Below are 20784 nucleotides of genomic sequence, written 5' to 3'. Positions count from 1 at the left end.
ATAGTTTCCCCAATCCTTCAAGTTATTTCAAAAAGCCGCACGTCAATGAATCCAAATGCCTGTTAACTGCGTCGAGAGCACCTGGTTTTTATAAAAGATAATTAATCTGTTAAAGGTTAGAACAGAATCTGGTGCTACGCTGAGAAGGTGCAGCAATTATTAAAAGAAGCAGATTTTTGATCTCCTGTTTCCTTCCATCTTCTCAGACTACCCTGTTATCTCCACTATTTCATCAAAAAGCCCTCTGATAACAGACTGGAGAACTCAATTGACCTTGGCTGAGTGTGCAGGAGAGAAGACAGTTTAAGAAAAAAAAAAAAAAGAGTAAAATTGGAAAAAAAAAACTAACTGCTACACCCTCGCTTTTAATCTTGTTTAAAAAACAAGCTATTTTTTGTAGACTTCTGTTTTTGGTATTATTTTAGATTTAATGAACAGAGGCACTAAGAAGTTTTGTTACTTATGTCTTTCTTTGTTCATTTAGGTTATTTTCAATATAACATTGTAGTGAAATGTTATATTTCAGTGTAACATTTCAATATGGCCTTATTTTTTATACAATCGGTAACCCTTAAATGCTTTGTATGCCACATAGTGATATTTATAAACTGACAATGATTGGGTTCCTAACTCAAAATTTGGACTAAAAGCACATTTTGTCTCCACCTAGAATACTAAAAACTGCATTTCATCCCAGGCCAATATTGCAACCTTCTCGTTCTCCCTTTATTAGTTGAAATAAATGTGTTTGGAAATGGAAACTAACCTTTGAGTTCAGAAGTATTTAATGAATTGGTTACAAATACATACTCTGACTTAAACAAAAAACAAACAAAAAAAAACTTTGTGACAACAACAGAGCAGAGAGCATTTCGATTTCAGTTATTTCGGTAACACTAACATAATTAACTAACACTGTGCAGACTCATGCATATTTTTAACAAAAATAAAACTCTCTACTTTCAGAGAACATTTACCAAAGCTAGAGGACAAACAAATTGTTTAAACTGCAAAGTGGAAAGTAGGTCAATATGCCGGACATAGTCATAACTGTAATAAAATCTTTATAAGGACTGTCAGCCATTTTCTTTTTCTTTTTTTTTTTTTACTTGTAGTGTTGGAGAAAGTCCAAAGCTGACAAAATTACTTATTTATGAAATGTTGCTGTTAGATGTAATACATAATAAACAGGTACACCAAGTTTCTCTGTCCTTGGGCAATAAGGTCTTCAATGGATTGCTGAAAGCTTTTTCTTCCCAAGTTAAACATACAATAGGCCACACAATAACAAGCAGCTGCACTTGTGGAAATCTTCAAATAGCAAGTTATTTTTTGTCATTTCATTCAAAATGAAAGGTAAGCAACACAGGTCACATCTCTTAATGCCCAAGCAGCAAGGCGATACACCCAATAAAACAGCATGACTCACTAGTCAGCAATATCTGTCCACTATCCTGCATTCAATCTCTACGGTAACCAGCTGCTTCGTTGACCAGGGAGTGGCGGGGAAACTCCACTACTTCCATAACTGCTTTGAAATTTAACAAATACATTTATGCCAGCACCAGGCAGATAATCCAACACTTAACGTTCTGGATGTAAAGATGTTAGGTGTCTGCCTACTACAACACATAGCTAGGTTCAGAGTCACCTGTATGGGAGCAGGCACATCTAAATACATAGCAGCCTCTTACGTGGGAGTGTACATGCTTTTTGTGTACTTACAGGAGTGAATAAACCATTTCGAGATCCAGAGAGCAAAAATTAGTAGAAAAAAAACAGTGTAGTAATTCTTTCCTCCAGGTGCACATCCTCCCCCTCCAAACACACTTAACAGAAAATTTTATTCTGACCGCAGTTGACAGAAAAGAGTCAAGTGTTAAAATTGAAAACGTTTACCACACAATGATGAATCTTCTTTAAAAAATATTGCTGACCAGTGAACTTTGTACATATGTCTAATTAATTTATTTGTCTAATTAATGACCCACTCTCAGACTATAAGTCCAAGAAGTGTTAATTATCAGTTTTTAAAGAAGCTGCAACACTCTGAATAAGCACTCAGGACTCATGGGACAGATGCAAACTTAATCATCTGCCAATAAGTGGTTGGGCTCAGTTTTCAAGAGCCATTTGCCTCCTGTCTCATTCCTTTGCCTGTTATAAGAGGCCACACTGTAAAGCCTATGTTTCTCTTGGTCCCCAGATAATTCACGGGACTCTGTAATGCACAGCACACAGGCAAATTAATTTCACGTTAACTATAGTTGCAAGTTTTAGTAATATCTTAATTCCTTTCCCCCCCCCCCCTGCATTTTAATAACATTTCTAATGTGTCACCTCGCAACAGTGAAAGCAAATCACAGCTAAATTATTATTTTTTCTTTCTTCATGCCTTGGAGCAGAATTTTTAATGGCCCACTTCTCTACATGTAAATGACCTTCTGTCCTGGATCTTTGATTGCAGATCAATGGCTGTTTGCTTTATTTCAACATTCAGCACCGGTGAACCACAACGCCACAGGGGGCAAATGTTAGGCAGGGAATTTACAGGTTTGCTATTGAGCACTTTGAAACAATAAAGCCGCTTGTGAGCTATTAAACAAACAAGAGAAAAAAAGTGACTGTGGCGGACTGAGATTAACATGATAGATACAATGTCAAAGGGTGTAATTATTCTTTGCTGACACGGACGTTTAGCCTCCAGAGCGGAACACTGTTTGCTACAAATACTACCACCACGCTTGACCTAATCACGCCCTGTGATTTACCTGACTATATTCGTAATATGCGTAAGGCTGTTGTTAGGATGAAGGTGACATTTTCAAACAAAGAGCTTGATGGGTGTTAGTCTTTTTTCCATGTTTTCAAGTCATTATAATTCTATGCATAGAATGCATTATTGATAACCAGATATTTACACAGAGAAACTAAGTAAGACTAAGGATTTGTAAATCTCAGTTTTGTTTGGAGAAAAATATGATTTGCTTTTTCTTATAAATATATACAGTACAGACCAAAAGTTTGGACACGCCTTTCTAATTCAATGGGTTTTCTTTATTTTCATGACTATTTATAAGGCAATAAATCCCACTTATTAACCTGACAGGGCACACCTATGAAGTGAAAACCATTTCAGGTGACTACCTCTTGAAGCTCATCAAGAAAATGCAGAGTGTGTGCAAAGCAGTAATCACAGCAAAAGGTTGCTACTTTGAAGAAACTAGAATATAAGGGGTATTTTCAGTTGTTTTACACTTTTTTGTTTAGTGCATATTTCCACATGTGTTATTCATAGTTTTGATGCCTTCAGTGTGAATCTACAATGTCAATAGTCATGAAAATAAAGGAAACTCATTGAATTAAAAGGTGTGTCCAAACTTTTGGTCTGTACTGTATATATATATAGATTCACACTTTTGCTGGAATTTGTCAATTTTTCCCAAAAAATGGTGAAGCTGTCAAGAAGAAAGTCCTTCACATTCATTTTAAATCTTAGATATATGATGACTTGAAAATGGCCTTTTCTTGACCAAATGATAGTGAATGAGAGCATTCCTTCAAATGTCAAATTAGCTCAATCAGAACTTGGGATTTGAGTTTTAGCAGGACTTGCCAAAGGAGTAACATCTTAATCAGTTGTCTGTTTCCACTTGCCTGCATTTAGCCTGCATGCTCCTGTTAATGATTTCTAACATTACAATCAGGAACATTTTCAACATTTCTGAACTTACAAAAGTCAATATTTTGCTTTGGGACATTAATTTATATTTGTTGACACCTGTAACATGCTTGCAATAATGTGTATGTCCAGATTAGATGACACACCGTACATTACATTATCTGCATTACCGAACAATTAAATAAGTGCAGACAGTTTTAAACTTACCCATATTTGTATACAATACTGTTGTGCAATCGTTACAACATTTTTTTGAAATCCTTTTATTGCATAATTGTTCTGTGTACGTTCAAAGGCTCTAAAAATTATTCACCTAGCTTTAATTTCTATGAGTAAAAGTATATGCAAAGCCAGTTAAATAAATCAATTTAAGTTTCACACTGAGACAGAAGAAAATATATTCTTCACACCAGTAGGGAGAAACAGTTTACAGATTTAGCCATCACTTCCAGCTTCTGACCCCTAAAATATGACGACCTCTCTAGGATCCTGTCAATACATTAGATCCCTTGAGCTGCCGCCCATGCAGGTCTTGACTGTGTTCACAATCGACGCTGTGTATGCAGGTGAGAGTATGCTGCATATAATGTTTGGCTGCCTTCGCACGTGTGGATGCGTGAGGGGGTGTGTGTGCGTGTGTGTACACTGATGAGCGAGTCAGCTCATGTAGTATATAGGTGAATGTGCGGTGTGTTTGTACTTGTGCCTCTGCTTATGTAGGTGTTCATGTATGTGCACTGGTTGGCATGTTAGCTGATGTCCACAGTAATCCACCACTGGGCCTGTTGTGGATTAGTAGCTGGCTCCAGGGGATGAGAATCCCATTCGTGGTTACAGCTCTCCTTGGCAGGAAAGAAAGGTGAGGATGCCTTTCCTCCACTGCCTTCATGCTGTTTGCAGGCCAGAAGTTCAGTTTATATGCAAGTTCTGGGATGGTATTGCTAGTTAATATTGACAGTCTGTAGTTCAGCATTAAAGATATATATTTTTTTCTTTTCATGTATCCCCACCTTTCTTCCGGTGTTTTTCAACAGCTGTGTTAACTAATTAACACATCATCCTGCGATGTGTTTCCTCTTAAATGTTGTACTGCACACACACAGCTTGGCAAAGAAGGAAAAATCACTAGTATCTGGTTGGCCTCATACAAGAGACACTTGTGGAAACATATTGTTGATCTGGGATGGCATTTTGGTCACATTCACCATGCACACACGCAGACACACCCACACAGATTATGTGGCAACAACATGAAATTTCATCATGATAGGTTTTGTTTTGAAGCCAACCAAACTCCAACCAGCATAAGAGGTGACCTCTAGAACCTTCAGATACATCCACCCTCTCCCCTGTGACAATTTAAATGCCACCTTTCTTCCACTTGGATAAAAAGAAAAACATTTTTTCTGCGTGTGCGCGGGGGTGTGTGTGTGTGTGTGGCTGGGACTTGCAACCTGATAGCACAACAAAAGAGCTGTGGTGGCAAGTCCCCACGCAGACATTATATGTCAGCATCACCGTCATACTGTTAGCTGTCCCAACTGTACAAAGCCATCCTCATTCAGGGCACCTAACCAAGGTCAGCCTGGATTAGCTGTTAGTAACCCTATCAGGTCCAGCACAATGATTACAAAGCCCAGTGACACTGGCTGTCAGCAGACTCTTTCTAGGCAACCCTATCTGCCCGACCCTTGGCTGCAGAGCCACCGGAGAGGGTTAGTCCATTTCAAATTGTTTCCCCTTTGTGTCTCCCTTTATTTGCCCCGTTTGATTTTCGGGAACTCATTTCGTTCATCAATCAGCCTCTATGGATGTCTGTGTGTTTGAAACCCATGCTGCACATAATTCCTATAATTTGTGGATTTTTTTTGCTTCTTCCCCTTCCACATAGCTCATCCTTTGTGTTTGTTGCTTTTGAAGCTAACAGCCATTTCACCTAAATCCCCCCGCCCTCTCTATCCTGCAGATGAATGAACCCTGGAGCTCTGGAGCTTATTGCTAAGCACCACATGTTCACCAATGCACATTTTCTACATTATGTTAACACAGTTGTCAACTTTTTTTTTTCATTTCCCTGGAAGTTTTTAATGTTTGATATATATTCAAAGTTTGTTCATAATACATTTAATTAAATTAAGTGTAATGTAATTCATAACAATACATATGTACACTGCATTTCAGAAGCATTTATGCCCCTCGAAACCTTTCACATTTCGTTGCATTACAACCACAAAATTCAGATAATTTTATTGGAATTTTGGGTGAAAGACACAAAGTTGTCTGTAACTGTGGAAGAGAAGTGAAGGTCTGTGAACCCCTCACAGATTTGTTAGAGAATATCACTGAACAAACAGTGGCCCGCACTTGTATAGTGCTTTAACCAAGTCAGAGGACTCCACATCGCGTCACACTGATGGTGATCAGCTACATTGCAGCCACAGCTGCTATGGGCCAGACTGACAGAAGTGAGGTTGCTATAGAATTGGCACCTCCATGCCCTCTGACCATCACCAGCAGGCAAAGAGGTTGAAGTGTATTGGCCAAGGACACAAGAGCTAAGTCATTGAGACACAACAGATGGGTCAGGGAGAGTAAATGTTGTAGAGAAGTTGAAAACAGAGCTAGGTTTTAAAACAATGCTTTACACTTTGAACTTCCCACAGAACATTGTTCAGTGCATCACTTACTAGTGGAAAGATAGTGTCAAAACTCCAAACCTACCAAGACATGACTGTTCACCTGAACTGAAAAGGCAGAAAAGGAGAGAACTAAGCAGAGAAGAAGCCAGAACGTCCATGAAAAATATTGAAGACAGCCAGACTTTACAAATGTTGCCTCCACATAGCAGCAAAAAGAAGGGCATTGTGAGAAGAAGTCTAATTTGCAGTTTGGTACGAGCTATGCAAGGGATATGTGACAGAAGTGGCTCTTGTCATATAAGAACAAAAGTTGACATATTGGCCTATATATGAAAGAGGGAGTGTTGAGCCAGGGCAGATCCGAGGTCTTTTGTTACCTTAAGCAGCATTTGATTTCTTCCTGTCGAAGATCTCCACCACTTCCAATGCAGATTTGATGAAATCTGGGAGAGGGCGACAATTTTAATTGAGCTTAAAAACAATCATAGATAACTGTTTATCATCTGGTGAGATCTAGTTCTGAACAACCTGAGCTCAAACCCACAAAAAGAAATTCAACTTAGTTGAGAATGTAACTATGTTAACCCTCCTGCTCAGGACAGGTGTAGCAAATGTTATGGTTGGACAGAGAGAAAGTGGGGGGTGGGAAAGGGTTGTGCTGTCAGACCATCAGCTTCCAAAAACCACACACAAAAAAAAAACTCGGAAAGACGCACGCAGGGTCAGTGCAACCTCACTGGACTGCATGTAGAGTGAAAAGCCAAATGACCCCATCTCTTAAAACCACAGGAGGGTTAAATGACAATGAAGGTAATTGTTTGAACTTTTATAAAGTAAACTCACTAATTATTTTAATTTGTAAATTTAAATCCTAAATCATCTAAAACATTGCATTGTGTCTATGGTTAATCAGTCAAATCCAATTTAACATTAATCCCATTTTCAACAAAAATTTCAGATCCCTGGTCTGTGATAAAATTCAAGGATTAGGAGACGCCCTCATGGTTTGGCAGCCCCAAGCAGTGGCTTAGTTTGCTTTTGCCTTGGGCCGGCTTTGTGTGGAGCAAAACTAATTTGGCACATCTGAATGCACATTCTGGTGGGAGCATCATGCTGTAGGAATCTTGTTTACAACAAATACAAGAAGGCTGGTCAATGATGATGGAAAGCCCAATAAAGCTAAAGCTAGGGCAATACTGGAAGAAACCTTATTTGAGGTTGCAAAAGACTTAAGATTGGACTGAAGGTCCATATCTCAACAGAACAGTCAGTGACCATAAACATACAGCCAGAGCAGCAAATGTTTGGTTTTGATAAAAGAATGGTCATGTGTTACAATGCCCCAGTCAAAGTTGAAACCTGAATCCAACTGAGAATTTATGGCAAGACTGGAAAGTTGTTGTTCACAGAGCTTTTCCAATCAGTCTGACTGAGCCTACGCTATGGTCAAGCGTTTGGCATCTTATTCACTCTCGAATGTACGAACCTAGTGGAGATATGCTTTTAAAAAATGAAGCTGAGAATGATAGGTCTACAAAGTGTTGATTCAGGACCACTTAAAGGTTTTCTTTTTTGTTCTTTTGCTGTTGTTTGTTTTTCGGAAAAACTGCTATCTCTGTATTGACATCAAAAAGTGAAAATCGTCTGGGGGTATGAATACTTTGGCAAGGCACTGACACTTGCAGTGAAGTAATACAGGGTAATAGTCTCCATTATAAATCAGGACACAGACAAATTGTTCCCCTTGTCCCACCAATTCAGACAGCATGTCAGAATAAAGCAAAGCAAAAGGACTTGTGTTTTACTACAAGTGCATATGTTGTCTCCCTGCTTATTTTCAAGAGGAATTACGCTTCACGCCCATCCATTTACTGCCTCACTTTCCTCTCTTAGAACCATTTTCTCAACGTCCGTGTCTGTTCGCAACATGCTAAACAAATCAAACCTAAAGAAAGAACTCGCTTGTGATGTTTAGAAAAATGCTATATAAACAAGAACAACAGCAACAACAGTGCTAGCAGCACAATGTATTTGAAGCAACGTGGCAACCGATGTTCTCCACTCCAGCACATCAGAGGCACCCCAGCTTCAGTCGCCCTAAAGGTACTGGTTACAAAGTGATAGGGCTTACGGTTTTTAACTCGGGGCGAGGGGCTGATTTCAAACCCCCTCTGCTGCCAAGCGCATGGACGGCTGCTGATTAGAGGAGGGTTGGCAGCAGTGGGCAGATGCCAGGCGGGGAGTGAGATGACGGCCTGTCGCCAGTCTGCCACCCAACCCCTCAGCCCCCCTCCTTCTTTTATTGACCCCTCCCCCGATGTACAAAGAGAGCACACCAAAGAGATTTCCTTGACAAACCCAAACGAGGGGAGAGGATGAACTGCAGCAGAGCATCAAAATGCAGCATGTGTGATGTACTGACAGATACACAAAGTCTTGTTCTGCAGCATTGTCTCTCTTTCTTTTTTTTTTACACTGAACTCGAGAGTTTTAGGGGAGTTGCTTTGATCACAAGACGCCAAAGTCAGCACAGCTAAGTTGTGCAATAAAAGATCACAATGCAGTTTTTCTCCTTTCTTTTGCACACGCCCACATACAAAACACGAGCACACAACACACATGTGCGCCGTGCTTTTCTGCAAGTTTGAGATACTGAACATTCCTTTGCCAGCCCACAGAGAATAAAACGTTGAGCCCTTTAGGAGTTTTTTTTTTTTTTAATTCAGGAGAGTCGGCACGGTTGGATCATAACGCATGCTTTCTTAAATGATGCAAGATTACATGAACAAAAGTGAGAACAACACTTTAATTTAAAGTAAAATCACTTAAATGAGTCCACATTACACAAGACAATAACTACTTGGCAAACTTAATGCACAGTTCCCAGCAGCAACATAGAAGAGAGGCTTGCTCAACTGAACGGTGGCCCTCTTGATATGACACTGATTTAAAATCAAACAATGTTTTTCAATCTGATTGTGTTGCTTGTAGAACAGCAGTACAAATATACTTCTGGATTTTCTTAATATTTACTCCACTAGCTTGTAACAAAAAGCCAAATACATAGCAGGATGGGGGCCTGATGGTATATACAATAGACATAGAACAAAAGTTGCCTACAAATGGGGCCTTGAGGAACCCCATGTGATCTGTTTTTCGTTGGATTCATAGTTTCCAAATGACACAAACTACCAAAGAAGATTGAATCCAATCAATCTCATCCACTTTTCCAACTAATGAGTCAAATTTGTTGATCAACCACATTTCAACGAATGCCTTTTGCCTTAAAATAAATGAAATGGGTTTTTTTCACAGAAAGCAAGATTATTGCACACCCCAAAAAGAATATGCAACACAAGAAAACTTTGCTAAGTTCTTATAATTTAGTGTTTAATTGTGTTGAGAGTAATATGAGGAAAAAAGAGACAACGGTTTCAGTATTTTTGAATAAGATTACTTGTTTTTTTGTTTGTTTGTTTTATCACTACAACTGGTTCGGGGTTATAGTGACTGAGCAGAGGAAGTAAATTTATGTTCAGACTTTAACAAGGAAGCAATAGTCATTTTTTTTCTAATGTTGATATTTTAATAAAATATATGAACTCACTTAGTAAATCAACTAACATCTCAAACACCAGTTGCTTTAATGTTTCACAATCTTCAACTGAACTGAAATGATGTTCAGTTACTTCTACAGCTGATTTTGTCTGAAACTGTGATTATGTTTTACTGAAGGGTGTGCACAGTTTTCCTTGTCTGACCTTTGTCTGTCTGCCCACTTCGATGTGTGTACCATCCCGTCTTTTTCCCCTCATTTTCCTTGTCTGCCTCGTCCCCTCTGTTGATCCGTTGGTCTCTCAGCTCCCATCTCCTATATCTCCAACGGGCTCATATATATTTGGAGTTGCAGTCTGTCTGAAACTGAGACCTGGAATGCACAAGTCTGGAGTTTAACAGACACCCCCACACAAACCTAAAGTGCGCTTTAACAGGCCAACAGGTGCACTTTTACAATGGCAATTTTCAAGTGTGCACACATTTACAATCTGCATGCACATGCTCTCGTTATTATATATGTGTTTGCATATCTGGGCTTTTCGATACACAATGCATGCATGCGCATAATCACTCACCGGTGTACAGGAAAATGGGAACGTCACACCATTCCTATGTGTAGAGGAGACAGTGCCCCCTGGTGTGGACCAGCCAGTACTCCCGCTCGTCCATATCTTGACCTATCTATTTTTGAGAGGTGAGATTTTGATCTTCTTGGATTGATTAGTCCTGTCTGAAATAGAGAAATTTACAAATATGTTCTTTAAAAAAAAATGCAACGGAGCATGTCCAAAGCCAGCCTTAGAAACTAAATGATATGTGATGAACAATGATATTTTTATTCCGCTGGAAATATTGGGGACAAATGTACATATAGCTAGGATTTTGTTGATGGGTTGGCCTGAAGTGTTAAAAGAGCATTTTGTTTTGATTATAAAACCAGGTGTATAATTATAACAACATAACAATGTATTAATAACTACTTTAATTGTTTGACATTGTTTAACTCAAGGTTGCCTCTTGAAAGTTATGTGAGGTGTGGCCAGATAGAGACTTGTAATAACCTGGGGGTGACCCATCAAAATCAAAATATGTAAGAGAATTACATGAATTGATTTAGAGACGTTGCTTTAAAAGAACTTGAAATCTAGGTCTATTTTTTTTAAATACTTTGGATTTTTAAAACAAACGAATGATCGGTGACTTCGTGATTTTAAGTACGTATATATAAAAGCTGACTTGATATGCCAGGTTTGCTTGCATTTTTTTAAAGCACATAACACCCCAAATAAGGGACATTATGCCGGTATTGCTAAAAAGATGCTACATTTATTTATTTGTTTTGTGTCTTAATTTATTGAGTTTGCAATGCGTGCTGGCCTTGTAAAACAACACGTTCACGTAACCAGTGCAATTAGTTTCAAATATTTCACGAGTCATTCAGAGTACACTGTCTCATCACAACGGATGATGGAATTCATGGGGAGTAATGTCAGCTGTCAAAAGAAGGGCCTGGAAATTAATTAGTTTTTTTTAAAAAGTTAGCATCCGTTTTTTTTTTTTTTTTTTTTAGTTTGCTCCAAAGGACGTAATACCAAAATAATAATAATAACACTTCTAAACCAACGTATTGGTGTAATGATGCAAAAATAACACGGGGGCAATAATAAACAAGTGAGAGCCTAAACTCCCGTGTGAACTGGCAAATATTCAAGTGAGTGCGCGCTGGCGTGTGTGTGTGTGGGTGCGTGGGTGGGGGTGGGTGTGTGTGTGTGTGTGTGTGTGTTTTGGAGGGGTCCTCGAATTCCCTTCATAAAGCGACAATTACCGCTACCAACAGCTCTATTGCCATTGATGAATGGAATTGTTGTAACAAGGGGATGAGTTTAGAGTTTAGATGCACCAAGTGGCGAGACTTGAAAAGCTGAATGCGCCTCCAGCAGGCCGGAGAGAGCGCTCTTTACACCAGAGGTGCGCGCTCTGCCAGAGGTGCGCGCACACGGCTCGGTGACCACAGAGGCTGCGCTCTTGGATATGATTAAATGAGCACCTGCGTGCGAGAAGCCATGTCACATTGCACTCTTTAACGGGTTCTACTGTTTCCCTTGTCGTCAGATAAAGTGAAGGGAATTAACATTCAGCAGGTTGCTGTTTACGTCGTTGTATTTGCATTGTGCCATAGGAGAAAATAGTAACGAGTTGCAAATAAAAAATTTTTTAAAAAAGCGGAAAAAAACCAGCGGATTTTGTGGACTTTTTAGTCTACCAAGAACAAACCGGTGAGACGTATTAAATTTGTTTTACGAGGTTAAAAAATCCAAACACACAAGCAGAAGTGAAAGTGCGTCCTCTCTAGTTTGGTTGGTATGGAACCTTCTCCTTCCCGTGTGGAGCGCTGGTTTTGTTCCGTGGCTCCATTTCTATCCGGCACAAAGGGGGCGGGGATGGGATATTCAGATGAGCCAGAGTGACAGCTCCAGTTTTTCCCCCCAATGCTCTGTGTGTGTCTGAAACTCAACTGGCTCCTTCCCTCCTAACTCCTCACTTCATAGCGCCGCGCACTAAAAACATCGGACGCTAGGGGATCAAGACGCATGCCACATTACCTCTATGTGGGCACTTTAACAGATCTTTCGGGTGTTTTTTTCCCAGTAAGGGGGCTGCGGAGGGAGGCCTTTTTTTACTTTCACTGTTTGATGACTGTTTGCACGGCTGATTATTGAGTTGATTGTTTATATTTTAGCCACTGTTGTCCGCCGCCTTGTGTGCGTCTTTTTTTTTTTTTCCCCTCCTGCTATTTTTTTTTCTTGGGAGAATCGGCGAACTCTATTGCGCTCACCAATGTCCTATCCTCAGGGTTACCTCTACCAGCCCCCAGGCTCTCTGGCTCTTTATTCGTGTCCGGCTTACGGGGCCTCGGCTCTGGCTGCTCCGCGGAATGAGGACTTGGCGAGGTCGTCCTCCGGCTCAGCCTTCAGTCCCTATCCCGGCTCGGCTGCTTTCTCCGCCTCGGCTGGTGCGGGCTTCTCCAGTCCGCTGTCATACTCCACGGATCCTGCGACGGGATTCCCCTCCTACATGGTAAAAAAAATCTCGTGTGTGTGTTACTCCCGATTATAAGTGCTGGATTTCCGCGTTTTAAACTATGTATGCGCACATTCTTGATCTGATCGCCATGGATCGGCGCTTTACAACGCTTTACAGTGTGTGTGTGTGTGTTTTTTCTGTTTTTTTTTCTCGAATCCGTAGGTAGCTGCGGAACTTTTCCATTGAGAGCTATGAATTTATATGAAGTGGTCTCCTGGAAGGGCCCTTACTTTCCAAATCCTTCACCTCCTCCACTTAAAATGGGATTTCAGGCATGAGCTACAGATTGGAATGGCTTGACCACCGCTTAACTCATGCTGCGCAGCCTTAAGTGTTTTACAAAATAGATGTATACTGACAGGTTTAGACTCTACACGACTGAACATGTTTAGATCATATATAGTCTAAAATAAATCAGTCTGTTTCCTCGTTTAGTTCTAAAAAAATAAGAAGTAAAGCCACCGATATTTTTTTTCTCTCAAGTCACATTTAAGGTGAAAAGCATGACTCGTAGTGATCATGTCACACGGGCAGACTTAAAGTGCTTTTCGGGAAAGGTGCATATCAAGTGATTTGTTAATGGGATTTGCGAATCCACTGGGGCAGCGACAAAAAGAAAACAAAAAAAAGTAAAAAGAAAAAAAAGATATAAATCATGCATTCACTCAATGGAAATGAGCAAGCTAATGGGTGATTAAGCAAAATTAAATTTGCTTTATGTTATCTTAACTACTGCATTAACGGGAGCTCTGTTATTAACTAATCCGATAATGACCTTAACCATCACTGCTGCATTAAATCATGGCTTTCTTTCCCTGCGGCCTGCCTTTACGCGCGGCGTTTAGACTTTGGTAATTGCACCTTTTTTCCCCTTCTGCTTTTGGTTCAATGTCTGCAAATGGTTCGAACAAAACCAATGAAGAACACATCAAATAAATAAATAAATAAATAAATAAATAAATAAATATGACATTAATAATCAGTTGGTTTATATTCAACTCTACAATGCAAAAATGGCATTTGATACAACAGATTAATGAAACGTTTTAAGATCAAATAATAGAATAAAACAACATCCAACTTTAAGTTTTTTTTTTCTTTCAAACACACGCTCATATATATATATATATATATATATATATATATATATATATATATATATATATATATATATATATATATATAAAACTCACTGTTATGTCTATATCTTTCTAGCTCAGTTGGGCAAATCAATTATGGAAGCGTGACTTTTTCCCAACTTTTCTTCCCCTCAAGTCCTCTCCATATGACGCGCACACAACGGGCATGGCTGGGGCGCTCAGCTACCATCCATATGGGAGTCCGGGTTACCCCTACCAACTCAACGACCCGGCTTACCGCAAGAACGCCACCAGGGACGCCACGGCCACCTTGAAGGCCTGGCTACAGGAGCACAGGAAGAACCCGTACCCGACTAAGGGGGAGAAGATCATGCTGGCCATCATCACCAAGATGACCCTGACGCAGGTCTCCACCTGGTTCGCAAACGCCAGGCGGAGGCTCAAAAAGGAGAACAAGATGACCTGGGCGCCCCGCAGTAAGAGCGAGGACGAGGACGAGGAGGACGGAGACGGGGAGAGAAAGGAGGCGGAGCGCTCTGACAAAACCCTGGATAACGGCGAGGCTTCGGCGGAGGACGAAGGTGGGGTGTGATGTGGCAATACGCAGAGCCAATGATCAAATTAACCATTGAGCCTTGTGCACGGGGAGGGTGTATTAAGTCAAACTTGGAAACAAATGATCAGGCCAGGATGCTGTCCTTTAGATATAAGTGTCTGTCGTTCCGTAACCATAGTGATTAGTGTACTTTTTTAATCAAAACGCTGCACTAAATGTTGAGAGGGACATTTTATTATTTTTTTTGATAACATGGTGATAAACCAGTTATAAAACAGACATTCATGATGAGTGACCCTCAATAAACTGTGTCAGTTTATGTCCCTCCCCTCGCGTTGTTATATAAAAATGGAACCATAAAACATTATTTAAAAATATATTTTTTTTAAACAAAAACTAACTTGCTAAATTAATATAAATCATAAATATTTCAATTTTAATTTTTACTTTAGATTCAGCCAAAAAGTTTTATGCAGTTTTGGAGTTCAATCATTTTTATTACCATTATTTATTTTATTCTTTTTTTTTTTTCATTTCTGAAATTGTGTCGTTTATTTTCCCTTCATTTGCCAACTCTGTCCTCTCGTGCAGGCATCAGTTTGCACGTCGACACTCTGACGGATCACTCGTGCTCTGCCGAGTCTGACGGGGAAAAGGTCGGCTGCGTTTCAGAGCTGAGCTCCGACCAAACAGCGGACAAGTGCAGTGAGGATGGCGTGGACCGCCGCGACCAACTCTCACCCAAACCCGTCACGTCGTCGCCTCTGACGGGCGTGGAAGCTCCGGTGCTCACCCATCACCATCATCAGCACCACCACCACCACCTCCACCATCTCCACCACCTTCACAGCCAGCGGGAGGATTTGGCCCGGAGCCTCATAAACAGCAACGTCAGTAAATTGTCTTCGTGTCTGGACAACAGGCCTAATCCGTCCGGGGCGCCTCAGAATCTTTCGGCCAAGCCCAAACTGTGGTCTCTGGCCGAGATTGCAACCTCGGACCAAAAGCAGCAGCAGCAGCAGCAACATCAGCAACAGGGGCAACCGGGGCAGCCGAACTGCCCCTCCTCCAGCGGCGGACTCCTCACTCCCCCGACGCCTTCCGCGACTTCACCGGCTGCCAGCTCCCCCTCACTCTACCCAGCCCCCTCCATCCTCGGAAGACCTATTTATTACACGTCTCCCTTTTATAGCAATTACACAAACTACGGCAACTTTAGCCCCCTGCAGGGTCAAGGGATCCTGCGGTACACCAACTCCTCCGGAGTGAGTCTGGCAGCTGCCGCCGCCGCGGCCGCAGCAGCCGCGGCCGCGAACGACGGTCTGAGCGCCACTCACAGGGCGGCGGAGGCTTGCGCGGAACCAAAGCTCAGGCCAGACTCCCCCATCGTTAAAAATAACCCAAACCAGATTGCTGCCGTCGAGCAGCAACATTTCAGAGCCACAAACGTAGAAGCAAAGAAAGGTACGTAATGAGGAGAACTCTGTGACTAAAATGAAAACTTATTTCGGATTTTTTTTTTTTTAAATCTTGGAATTGTATTTCACATCAGCAACGGACGAAGATTTCGCCATCGTTTTACATGTTTTCAAAGCAAACCAGCCGTTCTACTTTTGGTCACTTTCATGTCACTGCTTTGGTGGGAACAGTCTCTGCCTTGCTTCAAATAAATCTGACCGTTTTGAGAGAGATTCTGGAATAAGAATAAACGACATTTATCGAGATCATTCTAATTGTATCTCATTATGGAGACTTTGATTTTAAAACCAGGTATAAAAAAATAAAAATAAAAAAATAACAAAACCTTATTTTAAAGTAAAAAAACAACAAACAATTATTCTATTTTCAACGAATTTTACTCATTTAAACATATCTTTATTTCTCATAGGAACAACACAAGCTTGCTTCTGAAATCAGCAGAAACAGGAGAATTTAGCTGAAAATTAACATGTAAAATTCAACCACTACAACATTGAAGAACAGGCCTCAAATAAACCCCACCATACACGCAGACACATTACACACAAGGACGGTTTTTGAATCCAATAAGCAGAGAAATGTTGCCATAGCTTTGAGGAGGAATTTTACTTTTATTGTTTCCTTTGTGTGTGTGAGAGAGAGAGGGAAACAGGGTGAGTGTGCGTGTGCACAGTGGGCTCCAAACCTTATCTTTCAGCTTAGGATAATTATAATTACACAGGGTCAGCCAAATGCAAACAAATTAGCTCCCTCTGCACAGTCTTAGTGCAACTTCAAGCCTTCAAATGTCACATACACTGATAAAACCAACTGCTGGTTTACTCAATAAAATTGGTGCAACAGGATACATTTTATTTGCACAGACTTTATTCTGTGTTTACAATAAATAGCTATAAACTAAGTTTAATAGCTAAAAAAAAATACTTAGAAAGAGAAATTCCAACAATAAAATACTCAAATAAATTTGTAATTAGTAGGATTTGTTCATCCGGGGTTTCATTCTATTATATTAAACAAGACATAAAATCATTTCAAATCTATTCTAACATAACAACCACAGCTGAGATGACTTCTTTACTGGCAACAACTACCTCAAACTTAGGGAGCTCAGCTTGCCAGTAAGTCGTATTTTACTATTAGAGCTGTTGATAAGCTGGTTAAAACTGAATACAGACTTAAACTCCTTAAACTTTTTTTAATCTACAAGCCTTGTGGCAGTTCTTAGGATATCCATTTTTACTGAGTAAAGTGCATTGATTTATAATAAAACCCATGCTAACCACTGTTTGCCGGATGCAACATGACAAATGATAACAGCTAATGGTTATCTGAACCAACATCTACTGTCAAAGTCTAAAAAGGTGTTCAGGGGGTACTTGTTACCCCCCGCTCCCGCCCCTCCAAGAAATTACATTTACACTGTAATATGTTTGAATAAAACTGAAGTAATTTTAATGACTAATACTTAATTCTCTCAAAAAGTCATTTTTACAGTGTAAGTGGTTGTGGCAGTTGCTCACTTTTCATATGTGCTGCTGCAGTCGTGGTTTAGGTTAGCAGATTTATTTAACGTTTTCAATTTTATTTAGTTTGATTTTTCTTTCTGAAACAGTTTGACAGTTTTTCCAAATTCTGCATCGTAGGATTCTGTTTTTATTTTTTTCTAAAATATATATTTCCATGCTCTGCAGGTAGGTGTCACAATTGCTCAGAGTATAAAACATGGAAAAAAAGGATTTCAACCTTTTTAGTCCCACGCTTTAACCCTCATAACCTCTTACTCCAAACCGTATCTAGTGCCACCATATTTCTTTGGAAATGAAAGCTGCTGCTGCTAAATCCCACAAAGACTCAGATCTTCAGTCTTCATTACATTGCCTTGTGTGATTTCCTTATCATTATCACTCATCATCTCCCATTATATGTGAGTTACATGTTATTTCTCAGGTTCTTCTTGTTTGCTTATTTGCCACGATATATTATTATTATTTTTTTGTTATATATCTGTGTGTGGAAAAAAAACAACATATGGCCTAGGAAATGTATTTGGGGAGGGGGGGAGGATTCTTAGGACGCTGATCTGATCTGAAGTGAACTTTGAGGACTTCAGAGTGGAGTAGCCTACATTTGATATTTATTTTTTTAAAATGACAGTGGAACGATGCCTATAATTTATGCAAGTTGTATTGCAAATGTGGAAAACTGACATCTTCTGTTTGTCCTGTAAATATGAATATGAAAATATATACATATATATTATGGACTGTTTTCTTTGGGGCAAAGAACACAATCTTGTTAACAAGAGTACTTTTACTAATTTATATGAATGTACATATAATGAAAAGGTGGGGTGTTATATCCATTATTCAAAATAAGAAAATATTAAACTCTTTTTCCCAACTATGACGTTCATTTTTGAGATTCTTTTTTTTTCATATAACTTGTATGTGATCCATATTTTTTTTTCCTCTTTTAAATTCTCCCCGTTCATTGCTCTTTTATTTTGTCAGTCCAGTACAGATGGGAAATGCTTGATGACTCTTGCCATTCATAACTATTATGAGTTTTCACAGATTGCACAATCCATTCTTTCTAAATGGTCAATCATTTTCTCTTAGGGCCTCATTCTGCTCCCTCGGTCAAATATTCATGACCTTGATGGGGATAAACGATGTACTTATTACATTTTTCCTCCTCTATTTCTCTCACTCTCTCTCGCCTTGGCGCACATTTATTTTTTCAGTGTGATTAATACAGCCGAGGGGACACATCGGGGGCATCACGGGCTCCCAGCGGGGCCGTCCCTGGAGTTTTTTCAGCCTGGTTCAGGACAGGTCAGGCCTGCCTGCTTCATTACTGCGCCAGCATCGAGCGATCCATAAAAGTCTATCTAAGCATCTGCCAGCTTCAATGGGCTGTGTGATGGGGCCTAATCGGAGAGACGTCCCCCTGCTTTTCATCATGGCTTTGCTATTATAGAATACAGCTAATTAAACAATTAGAACTCAAAGCCAACTTCCGAGGGTGTTATCCGTGCTATCCATATTTTTAAACCTTCAACTTATTTCTTAATTGGCGCTGAAATATAAATTTGTGATATTTTATCAGTTCGTGTGCTTTAATCAAACATATAATATTTCCTCCCCCCCTTCAGTCATTGCTTCTGGCCAAACTCAAAACTAATCCTTCATTTTCCAGTTGAATCTGAGCTTGAGTGTTGTCGAGAAATCCTCCTACAGCCAGGGCTGCCCTCGGAAAAGAGAAGGAAAGGGAGCGGGCGGGGGAGTTGGGTTATTTAGGTGTGTTGATTATGTCATCAACAATTTAGCATTCAGAGGGCTATGTAAATAAATTAGAATATTATTGAAAAATTTATTGATTATTTATTCAATTCAAAGAGTGACAATCATTTTTGCACAGACTTGTTACATACAGACTGAAATATTTTGAGTGTTTATATTAGTTTATTCTCATGTTTTTGGCCAACAGTTCATGTGACCAAAAATTCAGTCTCTCAAAAAATTTGAACATAGAGCCAAAAAAGAAGTTTCAATATAGAATAGATTTTTTTTTTTAGCACAATTCAATGTGATGACCTTTACAGTTATGGTAGAGATTGCTGAATGGACAGTTGTCCAGCAGACAGTTGCTGAGAGTAAGCCACATAACGCTAAAGACATTGAATGTTCATAGAGTACTGTATCCGAGAAAATGAACATCTGTCATATTCTTCATGTTAAGCCACTCCTAACCCAGAGATGTCACAAGCATTTAGCGTGGGCTAAGGAAAAAAGAGCTAAACTTTTGTTACACATGTAAATAAACTCTTTTTTATTTAATGTACATTCTTCTTTATAGAAGAAAGTACATGTTCTATCATGGGTGAGGAGAAGCACATATTCCAAATTACTTTAATACTCATTGACAGTTTGTGTTACCTGCTGATATTTTTCTAGTCTTTCATCAAAGTTCAAAGTTAAACTTCTAAAGCACTTTGTGATTCCCTCTGCTTACAATGTTCATTTAGGTGCAGACTTTATCTACCAACGAGAGCTGCCTATCCTGCCAAAAGTACCAATAGCTCATTAAATTACCATGGTATCATTGTGCTTGATTGCCCAGCCAACTTGTGAGACCTAAACCTCATTCACCATCTATCGGACATAGATAGATGGTGAGTGGGAGTATGTTTACTCCCACTGTTCTGGGAGTAAACATACTCCCAGAACAGTGGAAAATAAAGTTTACTGTGCACAAAAATGCAGGTGAGCAGAAGGTTGTTAAAACAACCTTGACTTCCTTAACACCATAATGTTACAACAAGCTGATCAGTGCCATGCTAAAATAACCCAATCATTAACCCAACCAAAAATGTTTGCGTATTTACTTTACAGTACATAGAAATATTATTGAGTATATAAATCTGTACCTAACACAATATTAGGGGTGACTGTTTCCACAGTGCTCGCACCCCAAAAGACACAATCTTCATCTGCAAGAATGTTGAAAACTGAAATATGGATCCAGTTCATCTTAACATAAAGTCATTGCATACTTTGTTTTGAACTGTATGACATTGTCAGACATCTTCTTTTAAAAAGGTACTCTCTAATTAAAGCACGCAGTAAAACTGTGAATGACTCTTGGTTAAATTCAGTGTTGTTACCCGTTAGATCATCACTGACT

General features: G+C 39.7%; 1 protein-coding gene across 1 annotated transcript; it reads left to right on the top strand.

Annotated features, from left to right (window-relative positions):
* The first annotated feature begins 12357 nt into the window (after nt 1-12357).
* On the top strand, nt 12358-18504 carry irx2a (iroquois homeobox 2a). The gene is made up of 3 exons (XM_032559093.1): nt 12358-12957; nt 14239-14644; nt 15211-18504. Exons 1-3 carry the CDS (start codon nt 12718-12720, stop codon nt 16089-16091), a joined length of 1527 nt encoding a protein of 508 aa, XP_032414984.1. The 5' UTR covers nt 12358-12717; the 3' UTR covers nt 16092-18504.
* Nucleotides 18505-20784: the final 2280 nt, after the last annotated feature.

Source organism: Xiphophorus hellerii, chromosome 3, assembly GCF_003331165.1.
Source record: "Xiphophorus hellerii strain 12219 chromosome 3, Xiphophorus_hellerii-4.1, whole genome shotgun sequence".
NCBI classification, from domain to species: Eukaryota; Metazoa; Chordata; class Actinopteri; order Cyprinodontiformes; family Poeciliidae; genus Xiphophorus; species Xiphophorus hellerii.
The sequence above is the reverse complement of the archived record's forward strand: the minus strand, read 5'-3'. Positions and strand labels throughout refer to the sequence as shown.

Excerpts from the sequence above, each read along its gene's own strand:
- irx2a (XM_032559093.1), top strand. The coding sequence starts at position 12,718 with ATGTCCTATCCTCAGGGTTACCTCTACCAGCCCCCAGGCTCTCTGGCT. Across the intron at positions 12,958-14,238 it reads CGGGATTCCCCTCCTACATG|TCCTCTCCATATGACGCGCA; the intron begins GTAAAAAAAATC and ends CTTCCCCTCAAG. Across the intron at positions 14,645-15,210 it reads GGCTTCGGCGGAGGACGAAG|GCATCAGTTTGCACGTCGAC; the intron begins GTGGGGTGTGAT and ends CCTCTCGTGCAG.